Source organism: Truncatella angustata (assembly GCF_020726525.1).
Source record: "Truncatella angustata strain MPI-SDFR-AT-0073 chromosome Unknown BKA67scaffold_4, whole genome shotgun sequence".
NCBI lineage: Eukaryota > Fungi > Ascomycota > Sordariomycetes > Amphisphaeriales > Sporocadaceae > Truncatella > Truncatella angustata.
The window spans coordinates 890,161-913,807 of NW_025763384.1; the positions used below are offsets into that span (position 1 = coordinate 890,161).

The 23,647-nt window shown below is 51.5% G+C and overlaps 7 protein-coding genes across 7 annotated transcripts; 4 read left to right on the forward strand and 3 right to left on the reverse strand.

The window, feature by feature from the left end:
• Positions 1-451: 451 nt before the first annotated feature.
• On the reverse strand, positions 452-3,939 carry BKA67DRAFT_517144 (family 35 glycosyl hydrolase; the record flags this gene model as incomplete). The annotated part of the gene is made up of 10 exons (XM_046097877.1): positions 452-2,275; positions 2,326-2,489; positions 2,542-2,605; positions 2,658-2,708; positions 2,765-3,142; positions 3,196-3,348; positions 3,407-3,548; positions 3,600-3,643; positions 3,693-3,741; positions 3,806-3,939. The coding sequence occupies 10 exons, from the start codon at positions 3,937-3,939 to the stop codon at positions 452-454; spliced, it is 3,003 nt and encodes a 1,000-aa protein (XP_045958237.1).
• Positions 3,940-8,278: 4,339 nt separating this feature from the next.
• BKA67DRAFT_266146 (uncharacterized protein) lies at positions 8,279-10,162 on the forward strand. The gene has a single exon (XM_046095846.1). The coding sequence runs from the start codon at positions 8,651-8,653 to the stop codon at positions 10,067-10,069; it is 1,419 nt and encodes a 472-aa protein (XP_045958238.1). The 5' UTR covers positions 8,279-8,650; the 3' UTR covers positions 10,070-10,162.
• A 1,149-nt stretch (positions 10,163-11,311) lies between these two features.
• Positions 11,312-13,491, forward strand: BKA67DRAFT_266165 (XPC-binding domain-containing protein). Its single transcript, XM_046095847.1, has 6 exons — positions 11,312-11,565; positions 11,641-11,688; positions 11,878-11,950; positions 12,019-12,098; positions 12,161-12,499; positions 12,559-13,491. The coding sequence occupies exons 1-6, from the start codon at positions 11,548-11,550 to the stop codon at positions 13,177-13,179; spliced, it is 1,179 nt and encodes a 392-aa protein (XP_045958239.1). The 5' UTR covers positions 11,312-11,547; the 3' UTR covers positions 13,180-13,491.
• On the forward strand, positions 13,481-14,273 carry BKA67DRAFT_676485 (uncharacterized protein; the record flags this gene model as incomplete). The annotated part of the gene is made up of 1 exon (XM_046108808.1): positions 13,481-14,273. The coding sequence occupies exon 1, from the start codon at positions 13,803-13,805 to the stop codon at positions 14,271-14,273; it is 471 nt and encodes a 156-aa protein (XP_045958240.1). The 5' UTR covers positions 13,481-13,802.
• Positions 14,274-15,357: 1,084 nt separating this feature from the next.
• BKA67DRAFT_535318 (uncharacterized protein) lies at positions 15,358-17,322 on the reverse strand (the record flags this gene model as incomplete). Its single annotated transcript, XM_046099999.1, has 1 exon — positions 15,358-17,322. The coding sequence occupies one exon, from the start codon at positions 17,320-17,322 to the stop codon at positions 15,358-15,360; it is 1,965 nt and encodes a 654-aa protein (XP_045958241.1).
• Positions 17,323-19,103: 1,781 nt separating this feature from the next.
• BKA67DRAFT_266280 (BRE1 E3 ubiquitin ligase-domain-containing protein) lies at positions 19,104-21,078 on the forward strand. The gene is made up of 2 exons (XM_046095849.1): positions 19,104-20,817; positions 20,870-21,078. Exons 1-2 carry the CDS (start codon positions 19,300-19,302, stop codon positions 21,041-21,043), a joined length of 1,692 nt encoding a protein of 563 aa, XP_045958242.1. The 5' UTR covers positions 19,104-19,299; the 3' UTR covers positions 21,044-21,078.
• Positions 21,079-21,636: 558 nt separating this feature from the next.
• Positions 21,637-23,353, reverse strand: BKA67DRAFT_266232 (uncharacterized protein). The gene is made up of 2 exons (XM_046095848.1): positions 23,274-23,353; positions 21,637-23,219 (listed from the first exon to the last, which is right to left on the reverse strand). The coding sequence occupies exon 2, from the start codon at positions 23,081-23,083 to the stop codon at positions 22,001-22,003; it is 1,083 nt and encodes a 360-aa protein (XP_045958243.1). The 5' UTR covers positions 23,084-23,219; positions 23,274-23,353; the 3' UTR covers positions 21,637-22,000.
• Between the last annotated feature and the right edge of the window lie 294 nt (positions 23,354-23,647).

A 23,647-nucleotide genomic window follows, 5' to 3' on the forward strand; every position in this document is an offset into this window, starting at 1 on the left:
TCTGGTTGCATTTGGATCACTGACGGCGATAGCCATCTACTGTAGCTCGATAAGATAACGACATGTTTGTACCCCACAATGAAGCTTGACTTCGGCGAGGTCTAAGCGGTATACGGAAAGTATATGCGATACGAAACTGGGAAAAGGCGGGGAGCTCAGATAGTGGCTCTTGCGATAAGGTTAGGAGGTTTCCGCGCAGCACATGGTGAAAGAGGGTGCATCAAGACCGATCTCGCTAACCTTAGCATGTCCAATAATTATGGATTTGTCGTGTCAAGCATCGTGTCGTTTCCCCTTTCGGACACGGGAAGGTGACCTCCAAGTCAATATGCTCCAGGTATCAAGATTATATTCTGTGTGTTTTTCATATTCACCATTCTCAATTCCACACTGTAAAGACCAAAGCTGACGCCGTGCTCTAGTTCAAGTGATCATATATCTTGCGCTCCACTTAGGCATACTTCGTGCGATCGCTCCAACCTGGCTGCAGATACTCCCAGTCTTGGTTGAAGTTGAAGCTGGTCTGATACTGCCCGTAGCTGAAGAGGGTGACCCCATCCAGCTTTGCACCATCATCCGTTTGCGCCCAGACACTCACGGCGAGCCTATTATCGCCCTTATTATTGAGCACACCCGGAGGAATGGGGAACCTGGTTTGTGGACCTAGATGAGGCACGTATTTACCATACTGATAGCCATTGACCCAGAGCATCACTCTCGCAACCGTGCCCTCCGACGCAGAAAATTCGACACCAATCGGCACGTCAAGATCGTCATCAATATCGAGTGAGAAGTCCGTGGTGTAAAAGGCAATACCGGACTCGTTCAAACCATCCAAAGGGCTAGAACTACCCCACACGCTAGAGTTGCTCCATTTGTTAGATCCTGAATTCGAGCTGTAACCAGGTAAGAAGAACCCGAGACGCTCGGCGTAGAGGCCGCCCTCGTTCATCGGACCACGGACAGGGTCGAGGTTTGCAGGACCACCAGCGTTTCCTGCAATCTTCCACTGCGTAAACCCAGTGCTCGTGTTGGTCCCGCCGGGAAGAAGGTAAGCGCCCAGTATTCCGCGAGGGTTCTCAACACCTTTAGCAGTCGAAGTTTCGTCATGGCCGTGGTAATCAACAACGACTGTAAGGACGTTGCTCTTCGGCTTGAGCGCGGAGGAAGGAAGCGTGAGGGTGGAAGCAATGTTCGTAAGACTTCCATTGCCCTCATGACCGCCAATGAGCTGCCCATTCAGCCAGGCGTTCCAGCCAAAACCGAGACCGCCGGAAGTTGAGATGTAAACAGAGCTGGAATTCGCACCATCGAAGTAGCCACGGTATACCTTGGCACCCGAATAATATCCATAATCAGAAGCATAAAGAACCGGCAGTGACTCTGGCTTGATAGGGCTTGGTGTCGAGTTCTTGTTGCAGATGGTCCACTTCGAATCATCATAATCTACTGCAATCTCTGGCAAAGAGTCTGTCGATTTCCACTCCGACAACGATGGCAGGCTGATCTTTCGCGACTCGGCTCCTGGAATTTCAGCTGTATAAGAACCATAAGCAGTCTCCTGAACTTTGAAGGGATGACCGTTCCATTGAATCGTGTCTATTCTTGTGCCAGTATAAGCCTCAATGGTGGTGGCATTGTCATTGTCGCCCTTGACGATAAGCTGGGTGCCTTCGATTGAAGCATCTCTGACCAGGTAAGGCCCAATAATGAAAGTTTGCTCATCGGGACGCACAGCAGGATCTGATGTAGTCGGGGGTGCCCAGAGTCTCCAGGCCGTTGCCTGCTCCAGGAGATAGACTAAAACACCGTTCGAAAATTTGATAGCTGTAGTGCCTGCTGCTTGAGTGTAGGTGAAGCCATTGCTCGAGCTGTTGGTGTAGGTACCGTTCGAGGAATGTGTCTTAGCAGCAAATGTGCTGTCACCGTAGACCTTGTATGACAGTGTCTGATTTGTCTTGAATGCGAACTCGCCGGTTTGACCCTCTTTCAGGTAGAGAACAAGGACGTCCACATCGAAGACTCCGTAGACTGCAATATCAGAAGAGGCATATAGGAGACTGTGGCTGCCGAAGTTGTAGTCGGTCACGAGAATCTTGCTCTGCCTCCCATATAGTTCAACGGTAGGAACTGTCACGGTACCAGCACTAGTATCGAGATCCACAGCGAAAGATACATTCGTCATTGATTTTGTGCTAGCCTGTTGAACCACGGTGAAAGTTGCTCCAGATTCCGGGTTCTTCAAAACCCAGCTGAAGCCAGCTATAGAGGAGAGCTAATAATTTCAGTATATTCGTGCATCCGGTGGTTGTGGAACAAACATACCTTATATCCTGTTCCATTTCCAAACATTTCTGTTTCTAACAGATCCGAAGAAACCCTGGTAAACAGGCCAATGAGCTTTGTTTGGAAGAGCTTGTCCCACTGCTGTCTTGTCTCGCGAAGCGGGGCGCTGTAGTCGTAACTGGTATACACGACTGGAGCAGCGGCTAGTATATTGATCAGTAGGGCTGGCGTGCGTCAATACTGCAAAGAGCTTACAGTGACCCCAATTCGTGCCTCCCCAAGTCATATAGATGTTATGGAGCGTGATACGCTGGCCAATCTGTCCAAGTCAGCAACCGGGACAGATTTACTTTGCAAAGTCAATGACTTACGTTGTTCTTGTAGTAGACATCAGGAAATGCAGGGTCATGCTCGGATGTACACTGACTCGTACGTCAGTTATGTGTGAGCCAGCGCGTGTCTTGCAAGTACAACGCACCTCATCGTAAAACGTGTCACTTCCCCAAGCCGAAAACCAGCCTCCTTCGAACTCTGGAACGTACTCGGGCTGAGTGTAGGAATAGTTCTGGAACCACTGGTAGTAAGTCCGTACAACATTGAAACCAGTGTTCACATTTGTGCAGGAGAGACCTCCGGGGTAACTGTCAAGACCGTAGATATCGACGGCGCCGCCAACGTTCTGATAGTCTGTTGACCACGACTGAGCTCGCATGCCCTTCTCGTTATGCGTAAAGGGCACAATGACACCGACATCTCTGAAAGCTTTCTCAACCTGCTCCATATGGAGGACTTCCGTGGCGGTCGAGGAGTGGGTGCTCTCCGAATATTCGTTCTCAATCTGATTGAGGATGACAGGCTGCGACCTTATTAGCTGCAATCGAAGAATTTTCAGGCAAGGCCTAGACTTACTCCGCCTTCAGTGATCTGGTTTGCAGCGATGATTTGTCCGATTTGCGTAATCCATGGAAGCCACGCTTGGTGGTAGGTCTCATCAGCCGTTCTGATCTTTCCAATACTGCCATCAGACCCCCAAAGTGCAAGACCGCCTCCGCTTGTCTCAGCCTGAAATCGTTCAATACATTACATTAGGTTGGCTAACTTATTTCAATCGTAAACTTACATTGCAGTATGGCCCGGCTCTGGCAATTACCCATAGGCCGGCTTCCTTTGCGTAATCGAATAGTCGTTGAACATCTTTGCCGGCAGTTTTGAAGTCATAGGTATCGGGATTCGGGCTGTGGTAAGACCAAAAGAAGTACACGCTGAATAGCCATTAGGAAAGTCCAGCATGTGGTCACGATCTTGACATGTACCTGATTGCATTGAAGCCATTGGCCTTGAACTTTTGCAGGATATCCTTTGAGGGTATTGGTTAACATGCTCCAGCTATTAATTAGAGGACTCACAGGCCACAACTCAGGCACTGGCATTCGCTGGTAGTGGAACTCAGCCGAGCTGCAATATCGCCGTTAACACCACAATAGGTCTCAAAATTTCATTGTATGGAGACGTTACTGACTAGATGTATGTTCTTTCGCCATTGATACTTAGACTGAACTTGTCCCATGTGACTGCATCTGTGAGATTGTTTGAAGTACAAGCTACGCCATAGGCGAGCCCGAGGGCTGCAGCCACAGTTCTTAACAGGTGCATCGTGTAGTATGGACAAGCATTCGAAGTCTGATCAAAAGCCCCCCTTGGCTTCGAAGTCATAATTTTCCATGGCTTGGATCTGCCTTTTGTTAATGTTGGCACTCAATTTCCAAGGTAGCAACGTTCGTATTATCCCCCGGCGAAGATCCCAACTTTTCCGCCGGAAGGACAAATGGCGTATTGAAACATCATGAACGCGTGGAGATCATAGCATAAGTTGGAATGATATCTTAAGGAATTTCCGGCAATCAGGAGGCTCGCATCCCGCAAAATATGCAGACATCGTGCCTAATGTTGGCTCTAAAATCATCACCGAGCCCCGCATAGCGGGCATACGTCTTTGGAGAATGCTGGCAAGTGGGTGTAGAGTACCAGACTTTTGACTTCGGCGGTTGTGTACTAAGACCAGAGAGGACGTTCGGGGAACGGGATATTTTCTTCCAACTCAGAGAAACTCGGGCCCTGGCAAGAATGATGGGCCGACCGCCTTAGATCCGAGAGTATAGTCATGTTTCTTCCTGCGAGCAACATAATCCAGCCATGACATCATATTCACAAACTCGTATTATTCTCACTTTCTCCAAATTGCGGAATTTTCGTCGAAAGCAGACAGCAGTGGACCACGAAAAGCTTTCTTGACCAAACGACCCCATCGTGACCAAGGCTCTCATAGCAACGGAAGTCCAGACGCGAGATGCATTCAACTCGAGGACGGGATTGGTGGTCTTCACGTGCGGTATAATTAGCGATTGTGGGGTAGAACGACCGAGGTTCCGAAGCCATCGCGCTGAGTGACGCCATCTCCACATGCTGCGTTGGTTCCTGCATTGGGGCCTCATAGGGCAGCGTCGACGACGCGTGTGGTTATAATTTCATTTCCGCACTCAAAATTGAGTTCAGTCGTTGTGACTAGTTCCGACACAATAACTAAAATCCGAAAGTCAACGAGATCTCAATCATGTTTTGCTCAAGCATAGCTGTAAGCTCTTCGACTAGACTAGGTTAGCTGTAATGCATTTACTGCCGTACATAGCGCGATTATTTAGCAGGTGTGCGACGAGAAATTATATCCCGAGAATATCTAACGGCTCGACCAAGACCGCAAAGAATACTCACTAAGAACTGTTAGTTTGTCGTGGTGCCTTGTTGTGAGGGGCAATGCATGAAGAAGCATATGTACAAGCAATCGACTAGCAGAGTACGGTAGTCACCGAAATGAAGTTATCATGCTTGCAGAGCACGGCCAAGCCATCCACATTTTAGAGTCCTTCTTTCAATACGAGCATGTGATCATGATTGCTGATTGATTCCTAATAAGTTTCCACGACGTGCAAATCTTGAAGATTCAATTTTCGCTAAATGAAGAAGCCATCAACGGCACTACGAGAGGGGTAAGAAAGATCAGATACCAGGAACCGGGTGCATTGTGGATGTTTGACGAGCATTATAGTGTCTATGACGTGGTTGCAATATCCATTTCGACGTTCCAGACTCATGGAGACTCACGATAGAACCTGCTTGAGATGCCCCGATGTTCCGACATTAAAGTCAGCCCACTCCTTTTTACGAGAAGACGTTGCAGTAAGGGCGTTGACCCTATCAATGAGCGGCGATCATCATGAGGCTGGCCATGGCTTTGATGAATGCATTAAAATCTGACTATGTAATGCATGTCTCTGGGGAAGTTTCGTCTGACCTCGAGGCTCGAGCTGAGAGGAAGCGGAAAAGCAAGCAAAACATGATAAAACTTGCGATATAAGGACTAGACGTACCTTGGTTTCTTGGCCAGTTTAGGCGTTTGGGAAAAGATCGATGATTGCCAAGCAAGGCCAAAAAAACGAGTCATGACCAACGCCTTGATATATTCGACACAAAAAGCAACGAATTGAATGCCTCAATGTGTGAGCTCCCATGAGGCTTGTCAGCTGCTTTGTGATCTGACATGTAACGATTTGGAAGCTTATTGTTGAGAATGGCAGGGACGTTCCCAGCTGACTCCAGACCAAATTACCTAACTTGTGTACTATGTACAGTGAGGCGATGAGGAACGCAGCACTAAAAACAGTTGGCCAGCTGTATGTGAAATGAGAAGACGCATGGATCAATCCGCCCGGAGCCAATGAAATTAGCCAATTCCAACGCTACACTGCTCAAAAAAAAGCAGTCAGCACGAACACCAACTGCATCTGTGCCCTGCCAATTGTCTGCTAAAAGCACCTCTCGAAGAGCGCCGTTGTCTCAACCTCGGAGACTAGACATGGGCGATGTGACGTCCAGCTTACCGGATGCCCATCCCGGTGAGTTTCTCCGTACTAATGGGAAGGATGAAAATTAATTGCTGAGCTCCCAAGATCTCGCACAGAGCATATGAGTACCATGGCCATGATTCATACAAATCAATCACACCAAAGGTGCCTTTCTAGAAATTTGAAGACCCCCAAAGCAGCTGGGAATAGAAAATTCTCATTTGCATCACGTTTCAAAAGCCCTCATCCTAGCCTGCTAAGATCCACAACCCAGAGCCCGGTGCTCCGCCCCTCGTGGAATATATGGGCAACTACCGACAACCAGGCGTAACCCTGTTTCAGATTCGGATCTCTCTTTAAACTTCAGGTGACAAGGGTGTAGTTGAACTCTCGTTGGCCCCCGGTGGTCCCGGTCCTTGGATCATGAACCACAACAGGCAACTATGTAAATAATAATAATAACAACAATAACAGAACAACGCAACGAAACGCAACGCAACAAAAACACGAATCCGATGGGTTGGAACCGCAAATATAATGGCAGTAAGCAAACCCTATATTGAGATTGAATTCCAGTAGTGTCATGTGCCCGCAATTCTCTCCAACAGGAATAGCTTAGACACTCTGGTATGACTCGAAATGCTGCAAACTTGAGGGATGATTGACGGCTTCGGCGAACGTGCAAGGTGCAAGTCACCCACGAACAGACACAGGTGTACGTGGCTCGGAGTTGCTGAATACAACGATTGCAGTAGTGAAGCGACAGATTGCTGCAGAAAGTTGCACGGATATCCTTGATTGCTAGGCCTGGCTGCGCAAGGACAGTAAGCATGCGCTTTCGTAACAACGGAAGCCCCCTCTAGCTTGATCCAAGTCATTGTAAACAAAACAAGATGGAGAACAGGAGGTCTTGAGAGTCTAATGGTGGGACCTTTTAATGGATCCCTATAAACCGATTTCATAACATGGAGGGGAGTCCGGGGCTACTGCAAAATTTGCTTGTCGCACGGTCACTTAACCTTCAATATAGATCGTGGACTCCCATCTATGTAGTAATTGACTTGTGTTTGGCGGAAAGGTTTCTCTAAACTTGCATATCATTCTTTTGTGCTAAGCCGGCTCAGCAGTTCCTTCGTGCACTGAACAGATCCAAGGTGTCTTCCAAGATCTGGACAACGGGCCAATCCATTCTTACTTTAACCAACTGTTCCTCACCCAATCCAACAATATTGGCCTCGTCTATTATTACCGGGACTGCATTAACACCCCCAATTGGCTCATCAAAGCTCGCCCGACAGCCCCGGAAGTCAATCGTGCAGGGTGATAATAACAAGAGCTCGCCTGTTAGACTGCTCTTAGTAAAAAGTCAATTCCTGTTTTATTGTTCAAGACAGGAAAAGGGGAGGCAATTGGGAAAAGTGCCGGGCAACTACACGCATATTTATCATCATATTTGCAGTCACATTCTGCACATACAGCGCGACGCAAATCAGATCGATCAAGGGCCCACCCACACTTTCTTTGGAAACCTGCGACCTCATTGGCGACCTGGGGTATTATCGTGGGATTCACTCATCACCAACGGCCTGGACCGCGTACCTTCCACACTGACGGACGAGAAGGCGTTGCATGCAACCGGGTATAGGTGCAGGGTTCTTGATGCAAGCAAGCCAGAACGCGATTTTTCACGCGTTTCGTCAAAAATAGGCAGAGGCCGCATCCAAGAGCAAGCAATTGGTCCAGCATCCCTCGATCCTCATCCTCATCCAATTTGCCGCTTTCAGCCACGCTTTACACAATCATTCCTCCATTGCTCAATTCGAGACGGCCAAAATCACGACCCGGACTCTTCATTCGTTATACTTTCTGGCCGACCATTTATTCAACCATCGATATCCACTCATTTTGATCATATTCTTAGTTTCGGCTCTTCTTTCCCCCAAAGTGGTTCGGTATTATTCTGCACCGCCACTACCTATCAGTCAACGCTGCATGCACCCGAAGCCGCGACATCTATGTCCATATTGCACGAAGCGTCTCATCACAATTACTTGACGGACAGACTGCATAGTTGATACACTCCAGTCACATCTCAATTGCGCATCCACTCGTGCATCAAACAGCTCGCGTCGCAACCGCAATTATATCAATCGCCTGGAATCCCATCCCGGCCCGCCCGATTTTAGCTTTTGGTCCCACAACAAGTGCCGTCGATCTCAGCATCGCAACCGTATAGTCGGATCAACTGATACTTTGACTTTCATTCATTGATCTGCTCACTCCTCTACCATTGGTGCAGGTTTCTACTCAAGGGCCGCGCGCCCACGCCTCCGACTCGAGTGCTTTCCATTCGGCATTTCTTTGTTCGCTCGAATAGGTGGCAAGATTGTACTGGACTAATCTAAACTATACATTCAGCTGCTCCTCTCGCTATTTTATCAATAACCTTCACGACCCGCTCCGACATGGCAATGTCTTGGGCCTTCCTGGCCATCCTCGGCCTTGCAGCGCTGTTGACCACAGTGGCTGTGTTTGTCCTAGAAATTGCAAACGCGCAAACACCACGAAGCATACCGAATGTGCAGACCGCTGCGGCGGTGGCAACCGCCTTCGAAGGGTTGGTGCTGCTGGCAATTCTACTTCTCGTCTTCATGTCCTTTAGACACTCTACATACTATGGCTCCAACAAGCTTGGCGCAGTCTGGTTCCCCCTTTGCCTGGTAACGGTTTCCCTCGCAACAGTTGCATCCATTGTGGTTCTGGTTATATTGGGCAAGGAGAACGAGAATGCGAAAATACTTGGTGGGGAGGAGATGCCTTACCTGATCGGAACATCGATTGCTCTGGGCTTTGCGTTTACCCTGCAACTCGCATTCGTTGTTATCTACTTCGTCGGGAGTCGACTGGGCGGCAGGAACGAGAACGGTTCGCAGCACCCTGAAGTCGGTCGACTCGCGCCTCAGATGCGCATGAAATCGGTACCCTACGCCCAGACTGCGGCCAGCAGTGCGGAACCCAAGGGAACGCCCTCGTTTGACTTGGAGAGCCCTCCCGGCACCAGCAGTGGCCGTTCCATGGCCGAGACTATGAGCTCGATTCGCAGCTCACTTTCCCACGCGGTTCGGCCGATGGACAGCAGAACCCGGCTCCTCCCTGCAAGGTCAACGCAGTCGATCAGGTCGATAGCATCGAGGGGAAGGCGTCAGCCATCATTTGAGTCTTTCCCGGACGTCGAAGAAGGCTTCGACTCCTGGGACACGTCATCCGTCGATATTCAAACCCGTCAGATAATCGACACTTCGTCCCCTCCCGGAACTCGTTTTCTTGGTGCCTTGGAGACCATTCCAGCGAGCCCCACTGTGAGCAGGAGTCCCTCGCCTGGGACGCCCCTAGATCTAGAGCCTCCGAAGCGTGCCGCGCGCAGAAGTCGCAGCTATTCGCCGGTTCCACGCCCCCCTCCGGCATTGGATTCCAACGGTTCCACTAGTGATCTTCACATCCACCCGCTCTTCCGCGCAGACAGCCCGACACCGCCACCAGCCGCGACACTAGGAACAGTCATCGTGGCGGCGCCTGATGCAGCCCGTACTCTCTCGACCAAGACACTCCATCGCATGCGAAGCGGCAGTCTTCCAGCCTCGTCGAGTCCTTTGAGCCGACAATCCAGCTACAACAGCATGAAAGGTGAATCACCCACGCCGGGCAGTGGTTACGTCACACCTACACCGATAGATCCCATCGAGGAGAGGGAAATGACACCTCCGCTCCCTGAATGGATCCTGAACGCAGGTGCGCGTTCAAGCCTTACAGAGTACCAGTCGAGGAAGCTGCGAGATCTCGACCGAGAAAGTAAGGTGGACAGCGGTCTCGGCATCTTGCCTTGATTCGCCGTAACCACGTAATTCTTCTTTTTTTCTTTCTTTTATGACACTCATGATCCACGATGGCTGCCATGACATAGGAGCTGTATTGCTAGAGGCATACACATAGCACAATTGTCGTTGGCATTTTATTATCTTTATCTTCTTCTACTCCTTCTTTTGTTTATTACCAGAGGCTTTGGAGTGCTATGGATGGTAGGATTGGGTTGGGAGATACCACTTGTCTTTTTATACCTGTTCCGGAGTGCGGCGTTATCCTGCTCATTTGGTTTGGTTCGAGGGGCGAACTCTGGGAAGGAAACCCCCCCTCTAGAGAGAGGGGGGTGTTGACTTGGGAGACATCAGTTTGCCTTTTTTGGTGACTGGAGCTTCAGGTCATACCACAAGCTATGTAGTGGTAAAGTAAAAATTAAAAATCTAAAATCTAAAATCTAAAGAAGTAAAACTATTATAACAAGCAGTCTCTTATCGCTTTGGAAAATGTGCACATGGAAATAAGGCTTGTGACAATAGCATAGTGATTGTCGGGATCTGGCAACATGTGTGCTAGCCCCGGACGTTGTCTTGGGCATTTTCTCAAAGCACCTTTAAGTCCATGACGTAGACATCGTCTGTCATTAAGCAATCTTAAACACACGATACGATACGATATAGATAACGAGCACCGTTGCGTTGCGAGGACGACACAACGTCTACTGTACTCGGTACAGCGTCAGCAATGCTTGATGAGAGTGAACAAGTAAGACATCTGGCGCATGCAGTGGGTCTGGTTACCTCCTGTAGGTGTCAGCGGAATGCAGCATTTGCACCTGTGGTCAACGAATGCATGCATACTGCGTATGTAGTTTGCTACCACAGCAGCATAGTAAACACTTAACCTTTGTGTTCACCAATGGGAAGGTGCAGATTCATTGCCTCGAAAAATCCCCCACCTTGAAGCCTTGTTGTTATTATGTAGCTCCATTCGTTCATGTCCCGCCACATTCAGTTCAGTCTAGGTTAGGTTAGTCTCGTCTAGTGTAGGCCAGGCTAACCGCAGACTAACTAGTTGATTAGTACCGTAGGTATTTCAGCAAGTGACTTGGCCAGACTGCTGTAGCCGTGGACTTTTAGGTGCCGTAGGCAAGAGCTTTTGGTGCTGAGGTCCGCCCCGCGACACATCATTAACTGCTACCTGAATTCCAGCCTGGGCCCCCAAACCAAAAACCAACACCAAAACCAGAAGCAGAAGCAGACCCAAATCCCCATCCCCATCCCAATCACAAGTCTAATCGAGAATCGACGAGCTTTCCAGAGCACTTTCTCCATTAGATTTACCCCCACAATCTCCTCCCAACTGAAAATTCTGATTGAAGTGAAGCATTTCATCAGCTACCTATTTTTCGCCGACCTCTAGACCTCGGCGAACCCCTCCCCATCACGCACTTTCACCCAGCCCAATATTCCTCGCAGCTGATACAAAGCTGTCACAGCCGCCCATCATGAAGGTCACCTTCAAGGTATGTCCACAACCCCATAGCCCCGAAGCTGCTGTCGCATCACCAGACTAACCTCTGCCTCTTCCTCGGCTCTAGGATCTGAAGCAGCAGAAGTTCACACTTGATGTCGAGCCCACTGATCTGGTATGTCATGATGATCCATCACCAACCCACCTCGCGCCTACCCGATAGCAACTACCCCACCTCCCAAGGCAATGCAATGCCATCGTCACCACCCAAGTCACAGACGATGCGCCGCCTCCCGTCTGAGGAATAGCCACATATGCCATCGCAGTGTTGCCCAGTGCAGTAGCTAACGAGGTACAATCACAGATCTCCGCTGTCAAGCAGAGAATCTCCGACGAGAAGGGCTGGGACCCGAAGGCCCAGAAGCTCATCTACTCTGGTATGTGTGCCATTCGTATTGCTTTGCGCTGAGAACCATGCCAAGTTTAACTAACCTTTCGCGTCCAGGCAAGATCCTCAAGGATGAGGACACAGTCCAGTCCTACAAGATCGAGGAGAAGGGCTTCGTAGTCTGCATGGTCAACAAGGTAAGACAACATCATGCTCAGCTGCGCCCACTCAGTTATCCAGCCGCTGACCCTCGCCTTAGCCCAAGCCTGCGCCCGCTGCCGCTCCTGCTCCTGCCCCGGCTGCCTCCTCGAGCTCCGCCAATGTTCCTCAGACTCCGGCCTCGGCCAGAACAGCAACACCGGCCGCACCGCCTGCCCCGGCGCACAGCAGTGCTACTGCTGCTCCGCCAGCCACTCCCACACCCGCCGGCACTGGCGCAACGTCCGAGGGCCCTACCGATACCTCGATGGCCATGGGAGCTGCAAGACAAGAGGTCATTGCCAACATGGAGGCTATGGGATTCGAGCGCTCGCAAATTGATGCCGCTATGCGCGCTGCCTTTTTCAACCCCGACCGGGCTGTCGAGTACCTCTTGAACGTACGACTTCATATTCTTCTTGGGCAATACAGGGACTGAATGCTGACAACCATATCCAGGGTATCCCCGAGAGCGCTCGTCAACAGCAGCAGCAGCAGCAACAACAACAGCAAGCTGCACCTGCCACCCAGGCCCCGTCTGCTCCCGCTCAGGCTGCTGCCGAGCCCGCTCATGGCGGTGATGATGACGGCAGTGTTAACCTCTTCGATCTCGCTGCACAACATGGACGCGGCGGCTCACGCGGTGGAGCCAGCCCAGGCGCCGCTGCTGCTGCCGCTGGAGCAGGAGCAGCGGGCAGCCTTGGCAACCTTGACTTCCTGCGCAACAATGCCCAATTTCAACAACTCCGCCAGGTCGTACAGCAGCAACCTCAGATGCTGGAGCCCATCTTGCAACAGCTTGGTGCTGGCAACCCTCAACTGGCTCAGCTCATCTCCGCACATCCCGAGCAGTTCCTGAACCTACTGGGCGAGGATGGCGATGATGATGCCGCTCTTCCCCCTGGTGCTCAGGCCATTAGCGTGACTGAGGAGGAGAGAGAAGCCATCGAGAGATTGTGCCGACTTGGTTTCACTCAGGACCAGGCCATTCAAGCCTACTTCGCATGCGATAAGAACGAGGAACTGGCCGCAAACTTCTTGTTCGACCAGGGCGATGATCTGGACGAGCCGCCCCAGTAGGCTCGCTATCTGTCGAAGTTATATATCCAGCGTCCACCAGTTTACACAACGAGTCGGCCAACTATAATGACATGCTTGTTTCACATGATTTCCCCCCGCTACTCAAAGCTCTGGCTGAACAACAATCAGCATTCAGACTGGTTGGTTACTGGGCGGAAAAGAGGAAGGTTGTCTATTGCAGAGCGAATGTAATAAAAATATCGTCCTCTCAGTTCTGGACGGTTAGACAACACAGGGCGGCTATATTTTGCACCCGCAGCTTCTTATGGTGAAGACAGAGTCGACATTGGTTGAAGCGAATGAGATAGCGTAGGTAGCCTGGTATCCGCAAAATAATGAAGCAGATCAGAACGAAATGATATCGGAAAACCACCAAGTCGCTAGGCATGGATTTGAAGTTTCATTACTAACTGACCAATGACAGCTCGACCCCCTATGAATCAGTACTCTCCAAGTGGTTGACATGGGCAGGTGGTCAGTACAAATGTCCATGGGCACTGAAACTGGTCACAGTGGACTATCGTGTCTATATATTCTTGAACAATCTGATAAATCACCATCCGTTGTTTGGACTCATTCCCATAGATACACCGTGCTGGGACTATTTGTGGTGAAGCAGAACGATGTTGAGATTCCTAAACAGAAGACGTTGCTGGGAAGATTCTCGTGTTGCAGAAAGGCCCATGCCTAGCCAACTGCCCACGTCTAATATCATCGTATCCGCCGTCGTCGTCAGTGGTGTCGCCGCTGTTTACCCCCCTCCCCTGCCACCGCCCTTGGATGTAAATATATCATCGCCTCCCGTTATTGTTGGTCTGATGACTGCTGCTGCTGCTGCTGCTGCTCTGCAAAAGTTGGGGCTCATCCGGCCACTGTTGTTCACCCGCTGCTCGGCCGAGAGGAGTCATATACCTGGGGTGGTTGACGGGACAAAACGGCAAAGGGGGACCGCCTTGGGGCTATTTTCGTTGCTGGTGAGATGGGCGACGCTTCCGCGAGGAGCGACCTGGTGGCCTGCTGGTTGGTGCCATACTTTGATATCAATGAGGAGACATGTTGAAGTTCTCCGGAGAAACTTTCAAGCTTTTAGTTAAGTTGGAATTTTTATTTAAATTCTTTTTTGATGTTTTCAAAATAGATAGTATTTACGTCGGCTAGCTATGGAATGTATGAGATATCCACGGAGCACTAGTTCTTGAGTAATCAAGGACTCAAACCCACACGGAACGATGTTGCCATTAGACAGATTTGTAGATAGAAGCAAGGTGGGTATGTTGGAGCAGAAAACTGACCCAACTCCATTAGGTATACGACCCTTTCCGTCTTTTGTTCTCCTCAAACCCGAACGCTGGCAGCGGAGACAAAAGCAGACCGTACTGGCTGCTGAACATTTGCTCGAAAGAGTTTGCTATAGCTAGCTCCGCTATCGAAGGTATTTAGTTAAGCAGTGGCTATAGGGAGCTTTTAGTCCGCTAAGATGCCACGAGGGGTGACCCAGACGCGGTTCATGCTGCGAGTCGGCCGTGACAGGAGGCGGACGGATTATGCCTAGACGCGATGGTTACACGGCAGTTAGCAGACCAGCATAGGCTTCATACACATGTATTTATGCACGTTGATCAAACCAAATCACTTTGGTCCCTCGAACTCGGTAGCCGAGCAACAACTGCACGGCATGATTGAGCATCAAAATCAATTCGCTATTTGCATAAGCATGATTTCGTGAGCTATGGGGGCGTCTTCGTATGCTTCTCTTTTTCCAGGACGTGACTTGGGACTTTATGATGCTGCAGCCATCCATGACATAGCAACCACAAGCATGCGTTTCTCCATTACTTGCCAGAGCAGGGGGAGTGAGCTGCATGCAGTCAAGGAGAAGGAATCTCAATCATACTTGACCGTGACGAATGGTTAGGTGAACCCATCATTTAGTCATGTATTTGAGATCGATCGAGCCTCAGGTTTGAAAAGACCTGAAGTTCGGACATGGCGAAGAACGCGACCAAATTCGAAAGCCACGAACCAAAATGTTGGTTGACTCCATGAGAAGCTCGGCGATAGGACAGAGCTCGCGAGTATGCTAAGGAAACGGGGTATCAAAACAAGCATCTCGCTACTTTGTCATTGCATCCTGACAGCCGTTGTCCGGTTACCATTTATGCTGTGCTGGTCGTCAGGTCAGGTTGCGACCATTGTTGCTGCGCCGCCAACATCTTGATCGTCCACGAGAAGTTCCTCTTCGACTTCTTCCTCGCCATGTCCTTTGCTGTCGTCGGTGCCAGACTTCTTGCTGGGATCGATCTCGTCCTCCAAGAGGCCCAGATCTCTTCGTTCCTGCCTCTTCGCTTCGAGCTCTTTCTCCTGTTCCTGTCGTAGCTGCTCCTGTTCCGCATGGAACTTATCCGGCGTGATCCATGGGTCATTAAACCCGGAACGGTTGCTCTTGTACTCTTCGATGTCGATCGCCACTCTCTTCTCGCCTTTGGCCATGATAGCAGCGTCTACGCGGTTAGGTCGGTGCTTTTCCTCCCTGTTGAACTTGAGCTTGATTTGTCGACGATTCCTGCCTGGAAACATGTGACTGATGGTTTCAAAGTCAGTACCGAACATCTTCAGGTACTTATAAAACTTCTCTGTATCTTCATCATCCCAGTGGTTCGGGCCCAGGGCGCGTGAGGGCCGCATGTAGGATGCGGAAGTAGTCAAGTGGGTGAATTCGTCTTCCTCGACCGTCTCGAGTTGAACGTCGGCCTCAACGGCGTGCTGATTAATGACCAGGGAGCTTTGGTTGATCATGATCTGACCATCGATAATGTCGAAGTCAATACCCTGACCTCTGTTGCCCTGCGCGCCTGAAGCAATGTTGTCCCCGCCCTCACCACCTGCAGGCATTTCCCCGCGTGAACCGTTTTGTGGAATCTCTTCTGGCGGGAGTAAGCCCATAGCCCGCTTTTGTCTCTCGAGCTTCCGCAGTTTGGCATCGTGTTTAGCTTGTCGCTGACGTTCCGCGATGAGATCTGCATGCTTGAATTTCTTTCCGATGCCCAAGTCTCTCGTCAAATCACCGATCTTGGTTGTGGTATGATCAGGCCGCCCATCCTCAGGTATAGTATCAGGCTCGGGAGTTATGCGGCGGCGGCGGAAGCGCTGAGGTGCTGCTGCTGCCGCCGCCTCGCCGCTTGCTGGAGCCTCAGCTTCTTGCCCCTCAACAGCTGTTGTAGGGGCCTTCCTCTTCCTCGGACGTTTTGGCTCTAGGGCGGGTGTTTCGCCTTCCTGGGCTTCGGTTTCTGCGTCAGCCGGCTGCTTGCGTCTGCGATACTGTCGCTTCTTCACTGGAGCACCGGCCGTAGACGGCGTAACCCCAGTGGCACCATTCTCTTGAGTGCCGTCTGCTTGAGGCTGACTCAACGGTGTGGGAAGCGGCGCAGTCTCGGAGCTGGGCAAGGGTGATGGCGATGGGGTTGCATTACCAGGCGCTGCTGATGGTTGACGAATAGCGGTCACGGCAGGGCTTGGCAGACCTGCAGTAGCAGTGGCGGTTGTAACACCAGTCGAGGGTTCTTGGGTCACAGGAGACACTAGAGGCTGCGATCTACTTGTCGAGTGAGGAAGGGGATGTCGTGAGGCAGAATCAGGAAGACTCGACCCAGGTGTGTCAGAAACTGCGGCCTGGGCATGTCCGGCGTTCGGCGCCGGTGTTGAATTTTGGCGTCTGCCATGTGATGCTGGAACTGTACGGGTCGCCGAGGGAGTTTGCCTAGGTATTGTTGGCTGGCTCGGAGCTGGATTGGCCGGTTCAGCGAGTACTGATGCTGGTGCTGGTGCTGACTCGGCAGGCCTCGAAGACTGAGCTGTGGGGGCAGGTGGTGGCTGTGGTTCATCTGGATTCGGGGGCAAAGGCGGCTTTGCTGCAGGCTCTTCGGAAGGCGCGTGAGCAGGACTAGGAGTAGGTGCCGCAGGAGCGGGAGTGACAGAGGATGGTTGCGAGGGTTCTGCGGTCGGAGCTCTTGTGGTGGTTTGTGACGCAGCTGCCGATGCTGAGGCGGATGCGGATGCGGATGCAGTTGCAGTTGCAGGTCCAGGACGACGACCGACCTTTGGCTTGAAGGCCAGGCCGCCGGTCTTCTTCATGAAGGAACTCATGGTGACAATGCGACGAGGACGAGGACGGTAATTCGGGTGAGTGCGGTATCAGTCCGCTGCCGAGTCACAATCAAACAGGGAGCATTGTTGAGCTGCACAAAGAAAGCCCTCGGCTATGCGTCTCCAGATATTGATGGTTCAATATTTATAGTTCCGGTGAAGTGAGACGAGATGGGATGATTTGATGCGAGAACAGGGTTGGCGTATTGGGAAACGAGTGAATGCCGGTGGTGAACGAATGGTTGCTGTGCTGCAGAGTAGATATGTCGTATGTGGATGGGATAGAAGGGGAATTAATTATTGAGAGAGAGTCTGTTTCCCAGCATGGAGTTGCTGGGCTTTTTTCGAAGAGGAGGGGCAGAATTGGCATAAACACACGGGCCCCAGGGACTGATAGGCTGATAAGCAGGCGGAAGGCCCCACTGAGTCTGCAGTGGCCCATTCACCAGCAGAGCCACTAGCATGTTAAAGGTCTAGCGCCAGTCCTCGCGTCGGCGTTGGCGTTGGCGTTGCAAATGGAAACGAAACTAAACGGGTTGGGGGCAACAGACGGACACGGCCCAGACAGAGAGACAAGACAAGACAAGACAAGACAAGACTGCACGGGACTGGCCTGGGACTTGGTTGAACTGGCCAACTCCAAGTTTTCAGACGACGTTTTGACTTCCCTCCTGAGGAGAGACACAACTCCCCTTCCTCCCCTCCTGTCCTCATCCTCCTGTCGCCAGCTCTGCCACCCCCCCGACAAGCTGATTCATGAGAGCCCGACCCTTTGTCCCCCTTGCGACCTTGAGACTCGCTCAAGATCAAAACCAGCAGTCCTGCGTACAAGTGCAGTAGCCGTCGGCCACAGACGAGATCACGGGGGCAGAGCTTACTCATTTCGTCAACCATTTTCCACCACATCCCATCATCAGACTTGCCTGCGCTTCCATTCCGTCGACCACTCTTGCGCCTCCGCCTCCCTCTTCTTCCTTTTCTTTTTCTCCTCCCCCCTCCTCTTCCTGCTCGAGCTCAATTAAACCCGCCCCCCGTACTTGCTCAGCACTGTTTTTCTTCATGCCTCTATCCACCACCAAATCATCGGCGCCACTGTCCCCTCTCGTCAAGATGGAGGACCGCAAGAGACCCGCGCTCAGTGCCACCGACGACATTGCTCCTCCCAGCAAGCGTCAACAAATCAATGGCAGCGCCAATGCCGCCAAAGATGATGACACCAAGGAGGACTCATGGATTGAGGTAGGTCCCCATGTTCACATCTCTCCTCTCCCCTCCTCTCCTCTCCTCGACGACACCCTGTCCCTGAATCACCCTCAACTCTTCATCACAACCCGACCCTCCCAGGGCAAATATCATTGTACCACATGCTTGGCCCCTGGTATATCGACGTCGCCGCCGCACAGGATTCTCTTCCTCTGCTTTGCGTCGCTGCTTCTATCGCGGAATCCATACTCACCATCTCAGTGATGATGTTCAACATATTTGTCTGCAACGCTTCGTCACATGATGCAAGAGAAAACCTGCCTGTTCACTATCTTCCGCCGATCATCACCTCGCAACACACCTCGCATCAAGAAGAGACGAGACCATTGGGAACACCCATCACTGACAGTCATGGCTTGGCTAGGAATATACAAAAGGCTCCATCTTTCGACAGATGCAAGAATACAAGCGCACCGTCAGTACGCTAGAGACGAGCTTGGAAGAGATGGAGCGTCGCTCTATCTACCACGACGACCACTTGAGAATAATCGATGCTTGGTGGATTCAGGTGAGATATTGCCATCTCATAGACCACAAGAAGAACTAGTCGCTGATCCCAGGTGCCAGCTTCTGCAAGAGGTCAAGCTCTTGGCCGAGAAGACGATACCCTTCCAGCCCGACTCGGACGATCAGGCCTTCCCTACACACACCACCTTCAAGGACGTCCAAGACTTCGAGGCTCACCTTTCGGACAAGGCCAAGATTATCCGGGAAATGGTCGACGCCATCTTTGCCCGCGTGGTCACCAAGCGTCACAACGAACCTGATGTTGCTGGCTTGCAATCCCAAGTGAACAAGCTGTTGGCTGCACAAAAGGACTTCCTTGTTAAGATCAACCGCCTTTCTGCCGAAAAGGAGAGTGTATCAGATCAGCTTAATACCGCTACGCTCAGATACATGAAAGCCGAACGCAAGATGGATCGATTGAAGAGCAACCAGGTGCAGAAGTTGGAGCAACAAGCCATGGCGATTTCAACTGCACGACCTGCAGGTGCAGCTCAGGAGAACGGCACTGCTGAAGTCAACGGAAATAGCTTAGAGCTTCAGCAGAAGTTGAAGGAGGCTACCGCTGTGAGCGACAAGCAGAAACAGCAGTTGGAAACGGCATTAGCAGAGAGCAAAACACTGCAGGAAGAGCTCACCACTCTGCAAATAAAGCTGACTGGCCTGACTGACGAGGATTACGCCCGAACTGATGCCTTCAAATCATTCAAGATCCGGCAAGATGATTTGATCAAGAAGATTAACCTGCTCGAAGCACAAAACACTAAGCTTAGGGATGCAAACAAAAACTTTGAAACCGAACGAACCGCTTACAAGCAGAGGCTTGAGAACGAGGCGCAGCAACTGACCTCGGAACTGGAGGACCAACTGCAACAGTCGGACACTAATCTTGCTCGAATTCGGATGCAGCGCGATGAGCTACATCAGGAGGTGCAGAAATTGCAGAGCAGCAAGGAACAGGAGCGCCATGCTGCAGACGAAATGAAGGCGCTTGTTAGCGCAAATGAGGACAGCATAAGACAGTTGGAGTCACAAGTACAACGATTGTCACCGAGCGAAGATGTTGACATGTCCCCCCGGCCTGATCTCGAAAGCCTTTCAGTCGACGATCTTCGAGACAAGTATAAGAAGCTCGAGAAGGATTTTGATAGCATCAACATCGAGCTTCCTACCATGGCGGCCGCCGTCAGGAAGTACCAAACCCTTGCGAACAAGAAGATCCATGATCTGGCGGCCGTGGAAGAGCGCATCAGCATCGCACTTGCAGAAAAGGGCAAGGCTAATCAGAAGTATTTCGATGCCCGTCGCAATCACGATACACTGAAGGAAGAGCTCACAAAAGTGCGATTGCACAATTCCAAGAATTCGGAAGTCATCTCTCAGCTCAAGGAGAATGAGAGTCAAACCCGCGCCCTAGCCGCGAGTCTGGAGAAGCAAATTGCCGATCTCAAGGCCGCGAACAACAACACGATTTCGGAAAGCAAGCGTACCGAGGCCAACAGCAATGAACTCCTGAAGCGATATGAAGCGCTTAAGGCCCAAATAACGGAACTGGGTAATCTGGCAAAAAGTAAAGACGCGGCCACAGCCACGGCACGAGAGCGTGCATCTATCTTGGAAACGGATAATGAAAAGCTGAAGGCGCGCCTTGAGAGTACCTCAAAGGACAGGGACAAGTGGAAGTCCAAATCATTGAGCAATTCCTCCGAAGAGGAGGATATGCTACGGGTAAGCTTTATCCGAAACTACTTCCGAAGATACCCTACTAACAATTCCACAGAAACTTGCCACTTGTTCCGTCTGCCACAACAACTTCAAAAACACGGCACTCAAAACATGCGGACACATCTTCTGCCGTTCGTGCATTGACGATCGTGTGGCTAATAGGATGAGGAAATGTCCGAACTGCAGCAAGATGTTCGACAAGCTGGACATCATGACTGTTCATCTTTGAGCGGGATATGGTATTCGGGCAAAATCGTGCCAGAAACCACCCCTGTTGGGTGTCTGGGCGGTTGACTGGATCACATGTGCTCAAATCGACTTGCACCACGGCCACTCGACCCTGCCAGCCCGTGATAGAATCCGTGCGAAGGGGGATGTCTAGATTCTGGGCCAGCTCTGATCTGCTCGTTGCGACGGAGTAGCTTCGTTTGTAAAGACATTGGTCTAAACCGGGACATTCTTGATCCACAAACGCGGCTTCAATTTGTGGGAGCTCAGGTGCAGAAGGAACGAGTTCTAGCCAGCATTTTGTAAGAGTTTATGTATCGATTAGAAGGGACGACACTAGTTGCGCCAGGAAAGAGGGTACTCGATGGTTTGATCGCATTCTTTTGAGTGCTGAGAGCACTTCAACGGTGCGCTGAGAGCGGATCATGAGTGGGCAGTACAATCTGCTGTTCTTGAGGAGCCATTTAGAAGGAGAATGCGGCGGGACGATAGACTTTCCAAAAGCCAGCTCTCAGGCTTGCATGCCAGAGCCATTTCACCGAGAAGGAAATTCGGGCCTGTCTGAACGAGCCACTAGAGGTGCTTGAATTGTTTCAGAGCCGGGTTGTCGTATGGTCAGTGACTCACAAACTATCACTGATACCATATGCAACGCCCCGAGAAAATCGGTTACAAATTTTCACTGCTTGGGGTCCAACTGAATTCGAACAGGATAAGTAATTTAGAGCGCATAGCAGATGTGCGCAATGTCGGAAGGACATTTACAAGGGAGTCTTGAACCCGACACAATAAAGAGAATTTCAGCAACATTACAGGATCGATTGTGCACCAGAGAAATTATTTTGAGTAGGTACGTAAATTGCTTTTGTGTCGGGCATATGTAACTCGAAAGTTTTGGTCGCCTCGCTGTAAGCCTTATGCTCTTGGCATCATGATTTTGCGTAGCAGCCGTGGCTCCTCAGCGTCGACTAGTGCCGCCAAAACCCGTACTCTCATATCTCGTGCTCGAACTAGAGTCGTTGTCGTTGTGGCTCGATGATGATGACGACGGAGATCCGCCACTGAACCAGCTACTACTGCCTCCACCGCCTCCATATCCCGAACTTCCGTAATCTCTTCTCTGCTGTTCCCGCTGCGTACGGTTCGCCGCGCGGTTGCCTGCCATGTAGCCAGCCGCCGCGCCAGTTGCGGCACCTGAGAAGAACCCAGGTCTCCAGCCCTGCTGAGATGACGACGAAGAACTGTTCGGTTTGGATCCTGGGTAGGGCGGCGGCGGATCATCACTGCCCCATCCACCAAAACCACCGCCGCCACCTCCTGGACCCCATCCTCCCCCTCCGTTCCCGCCTCCGCCTCCCCCGTTTCTAGGCCGTCTCATCGTAGCACCATTTGAATTGTTGTTCGCGCTTACGCAGGCCGAGTATACTATCCAGACCAGAACCGCGACGAATATGATGAAGAAGATGACCCCGCTCCAATCCAGGCCCTCACCCTGCGGCCCTGCAGCCGGCTTCTGGGAGTTTGGCTTGCTGCTCCACCCACCACCTCCGGTCTTGGACAGGTGCGGGTACCGCCTCTCGCCCTCCTCGGTCAGCACCAGGCGGTACTCGACGCCGCAGCTGCCCTTGAGCACGTACTCGTCGTCGGCGCGGGCGTAGCCCTCGCAGACCACGTCGGTGGCGCCCAGCTTGAGCGACGGTGGCAGGTCCGCCGCGCACGACCATTGTATGTCCTGCTCGCCGTACCCGGACCCCTGGTTCGTGCACCGCATCAGGCCCACGTCGTGCAGCGCGCAGACCGGCGGGGACGAGACGCACTTGAGCTGCGGCGCCGCCGGCACCCGCCGGTGCGTCGTCTGCGCCCCCGACCGCAGCGTCAGGGACTGCACGTCCGAGAGCAGGATGGCGTTCTTGGGCTTGGTGGCGGCGAGGGCCGGCGTGACGGCGAGGGAGGAGAGGGCCAGGAGGAGTGCGAGGAAGGAAAGGATGGGGGAGGGTGGGAGGTGTGGCATTTTGAGCCTGGTTTGTGTCAAGCGTGCCATTGTTTGGCACACACACACACTCTCTCTCTCTCTCGCTTTCAAGAGAGATCGTCCTGCGATGATAATTCGATTTGTGCAGGAAATATGGTTTGGGTTTACTTTTTGAGCGCAAGGCTGAGCGCTGGTTTATTACAGCCTAGGAAATCAGATGACGTCTCGTTGGGGGGGGGGGGGGGGGGGGGGGGCGTACTGGCAAGGATGTAAAATGCCCCTCGTGGTGTTTTTGTGTGGCAAACCTCAGAAAATGGATTCAGTCATTTTGGTGGTCGACCAGGCTTTTTTTTTTTTTGGTCGCTCAAAGATACGAGACGGCAACCTTTCAAATATGAGTTTGAGTGATTAGACTAGTTGCGATAGAAACACCAGACCAGTCAAAGGACAGATGGCAGTTGCGCTTTGCTGCCTGTTGTGCAAGGCTGAAAGAAAAGGGGTTTGTCGAATCAATAGTCGGGCATGCAAGTTTGCCCCTCGATCAGCGAACAAGCTTTATCCCAAGAAGTGGCGTCCTTTGTTCGCCATGCGGCTATTATGTAAGGCGATGGCGTTCGAGTATTTGGAGTGAAA

What these genes read in the sequence shown, in the direction of transcription:
- BKA67DRAFT_266232 (XM_046095848.1), bottom strand. Translation starts at nt 23,083, where the DNA reads ATGGCACGCTTGACACAAACCAGGCTCAAAATGCCACACCTCCCACCC.
- BKA67DRAFT_266146 (XM_046095846.1), top strand. Translation starts at nt 8,651, where the DNA reads ATGGCAATGTCTTGGGCCTTCCTGGCCATCCTCGGCCTTGCAGCGCTG.
- BKA67DRAFT_266280 (XM_046095849.1), top strand. Translation starts at nt 19,300, where the DNA reads ATGGTCGACGCCATCTTTGCCCGCGTGGTCACCAAGCGTCACAACGAA. An exon ending in AAGAGGAGGATATGCTACGG is followed by an intron (nt 20,818 to 20,869) that starts GTAAGCTTTATC and finishes ACAATTCCACAG; the next exon opens with AAACTTGCCACTTGTTCCGT.
- BKA67DRAFT_266165 (XM_046095847.1), top strand. An exon ending in ATGTCGAGCCCACTGATCTG is followed by an intron (nt 11,689 to 11,877) that starts GTATGTCATGAT and finishes GTACAATCACAG; the next exon opens with ATCTCCGCTGTCAAGCAGAG. An exon ending in TAGTCTGCATGGTCAACAAG is followed by an intron (nt 12,099 to 12,160) that starts GTAAGACAACAT and finishes CCCTCGCCTTAG; the next exon opens with CCCAAGCCTGCGCCCGCTGC.